Here is a 3,007-nt window from a genome sequence, read left to right as displayed (position 1 = left end):
ATCGGTGAGAGCGTTGCGAGACAACACGTCAGCGAATATGTTCTTCACCCCCGGAAGATGATGTACTTGCACATCGACCTTCGCTTCAAGAATGTGGGAGATAATGGCCGAAAACATAGTGCAAACCTTCTCCTTGGGGCAGTGGGAGAGAAATAAGTCGCAGACGTTAGAGGAATCTGAACATATAAGCAACCGTTTTGCTCCACGACGAATCCCGATTAGGATGGCGTGTTACGTGGCTGCGAGTTCTGCCCAATAAATGTCACGTGACGGCACTGGCAGGGCAAAATGGAACCCTTCCACCGTATTTGGCAGCCAAACCCCTAGTCTGGACGGGCAGGCGTCTGCCGTGCATAGGAAATCGGCCTCGCTAACCGACCAGATGACCGCCTCGAGGAAAAGGTTACCCGTCGATTTTTCCAGACAGTCGGCCAGCCAAGACAGATCCTTCTGCACCGTTTTGTTGTGAGGTACTACTAGAAACTTGTGAGACTTCCCCGCTATCTTTTCCCATGAAGACTGGAGGGCCCAGCGTCCCAGAGGGAAAGAATTCAACCCCCACGACGCCCAACCGAGCAATGACTGCCAATTGCGCAAAGACCTGGACTTAGTTAACGTAAAGGTCCTCAAAGCCATGACAAGATTGGCTTTCTTATCGTCCGGCAGGGAGAAAGAGAGCTCCTTAGATCGAACCAGGTGTCCTATGATCTCCAGGTAGACTCCATGTACCTGCTTTTTCCATTCCCATGGAATGTTCAGGACATCAAATAGAAGCAACAGTTTTGCCTGGTCAAGAGGGACCTGATGTCCTTTGAAGACCACCATGGAGGACAAGGGAGCTACCCCCCACGTGTCATCCATGAGATTATTCATCCTACTGATCCCCATCCTCGTCCTCGCAATCCAAAGTACCAAAGAAAAGAACAAACACCAAATCTTTGGTGATGCTGCCGAACCGAAATTCGCGCACCGATCCACGTGAAACATGTTATCTACACAGACTATCTGGCGTAACTGCCAAGCCAAAGCCATTGCCAGAATCCTGTAAGCATTCTGGACGTCCGACTTCCATAGCATAAGTGGTATCCCCTTCTTTGCCATCTCGACCATATAGGGTGCAAAAGAAATCAGGGAGTGAAAAGACACTTTAATACGATCCTTGATGATGTGATCGTTTAGCGACGGTTTCCCATAACTCATATCTGTACACACTCTCATGTTTGAAGAACCCTTCTTAGCTACTAATAACAAAGGCGATACCTTCATGCCGGGCAATAAAGTGTGAAAACCTTCCGAATACCTGCCTGCTTCCACCTCCTCTTTGCACGCTTTCGTCAACAGATCGGGCGCCTGATTGCACACCTGGTGATTCTTCACGAAAGACACCTTTTCGGAAGGCAGATCTGCCATGGGCCAGAAACCCTCGCGTAACCCTTGTACCACCGACTCGACAAAGGGTCTGTTAGGGTGATCTCGTAATAGGAATTCAAACATGTTTACATCAATAGGAGATGTCAACACAAAGAATGACGAGTATTGCTTCAGGGCATATGCTGCCTTCGGATCGTCCGATAGCGGAGGAGGCGCATCCAGAGGCTCCGCCGTCAAACTAGAATCAATGGTGTTGGAATATCCTTTAGCCCCTGGCCATTCCCATTTGTAGCCCCGCTTAAAAGATTGAGTCCCGTAGTCACGCTCCGTCATCTCGCGAACTAGATCCTCCTTAAACTTAGTCGCGTCAAAAGACAGGTCATTTGGGATGGTTGATTCGCTTATGGGGTTCGTAACACCCCATAACGTCGCAGATGTCATGAATCCTGCCACATTTCGGCGGGTCAGGGCATTTGTCGAGATTCCAGCCTCCGCAAACAGTCTGATTGCGCGGCAGGCCCTCCGTAGGCTTGATTTTGAATTGAGTTTGTTGAGAGCGGGAGGACCTGTTCCTGTCCACCGTTGGCCTCGGGCCATGAGATTTTGGCGTAAAAGACGTAGAGCCGCTATGCATAGGAACTGAAGAGCGAGTAAGAGAGCTCGAAGAGGCTTTAGGCCACGCCATGGACTTGACGTGTTCCAACTCGTAGCTATCAAAATCGGCGAATGATAAGTGAGGTTTGATGGCAAACACTTTACGCATTTCGGCGTCATAAGGTATGATGTCTCTCCAATTTCCCTATCCGGGGCGGAAAAAGGAGTAAACAAGTATGTATGAGTATGACGATATTTATATCAGAAACATCGAGGAAAGCTATCATCGGCTTTCTCGTTTCTAGCAATATGTATATAGGTTTGTAATTCCTGCTTACCCTCCTAGTAAAGATGATTTCCAACGATTTAACGTGGTGTGCATATTTCTTGAATGAATCTGCTGCTTTTGGCTATTTGATCCCGTAAACACCACGAGATCACCATACACACGAAACAAACTAGTCAGCGACCATTCTGGTTGACTGCGACAATATATATACTGGTATATTGGTATACGTAGGTAGCCCTACCCCCCAGAAGTTCTTTCTCTTTCAAGAGTATAATCGAAGAAGATTTTTCGAAACATAGGAAAACAACTTACAAATGCGATTGATAGGCTTTTACGTAATATACTGAGAGCATTTCTCCACTCCCCAGACTCAGAAAAACGGCGGGGTTTGATTTTAGCCGCAGCTTCTTTCTCCAAAGATTTTGAGAACTGGTCTGAAGTGTCAGGGATAACTCCCACATTGACTTTCTCCAAGTCGATATAGTTGTACTGCAACAAGTCCCACACCAGTGCGTTGGGAAACTCGTGTGGTTTGTTGCTCTTCCAAACAAACGCGTCCACTGCTCTCTTGAGATTATTAGACTTGTATTCGTTTCTATAACGCATGATTGCTTGACATTCCGGTGGTGCGTTGGTAATAGCTTTGTCATCTTTGGGAACAAAGGAATACACATGGCTGTCATTGGAATAGTCTGAGCTACTAGATGAGTGATTTCTGCTGTGGGAGCTACGCCTCCTTTTGCTTCTCTTCTT

General features: G+C 47.4%; 1 protein-coding gene across 1 annotated transcript; it reads right to left on the bottom strand.

The window, feature by feature from the left end:
• Positions 1 to 231: 231 nt before the first annotated feature.
• MELLADRAFT_95712 (uncharacterized protein) lies at positions 232 to 1,968 on the bottom strand (the record flags this gene model as incomplete). Its single annotated transcript, XM_007418287.1, has 1 exon — positions 232 to 1,968. One exon carries the CDS (start codon positions 1,966 to 1,968, stop codon positions 232 to 234), a length of 1,737 nt encoding a protein of 578 aa, XP_007418349.1.
• Positions 1,969 to 3,007: the final 1,039 nt, after the last annotated feature.

This window comes from Melampsora larici-populina (genome assembly GCF_000204055.1).
Source record: "Melampsora larici-populina 98AG31 unplaced genomic scaffold MELLAscaffold_88, whole genome shotgun sequence".
Lineage (NCBI taxonomy): Eukaryota > Fungi > Basidiomycota > Pucciniomycetes > Pucciniales > Melampsoraceae > Melampsora > Melampsora laricis-populina.
This window is presented reverse-complemented; position numbering and strand designations above follow the sequence as displayed.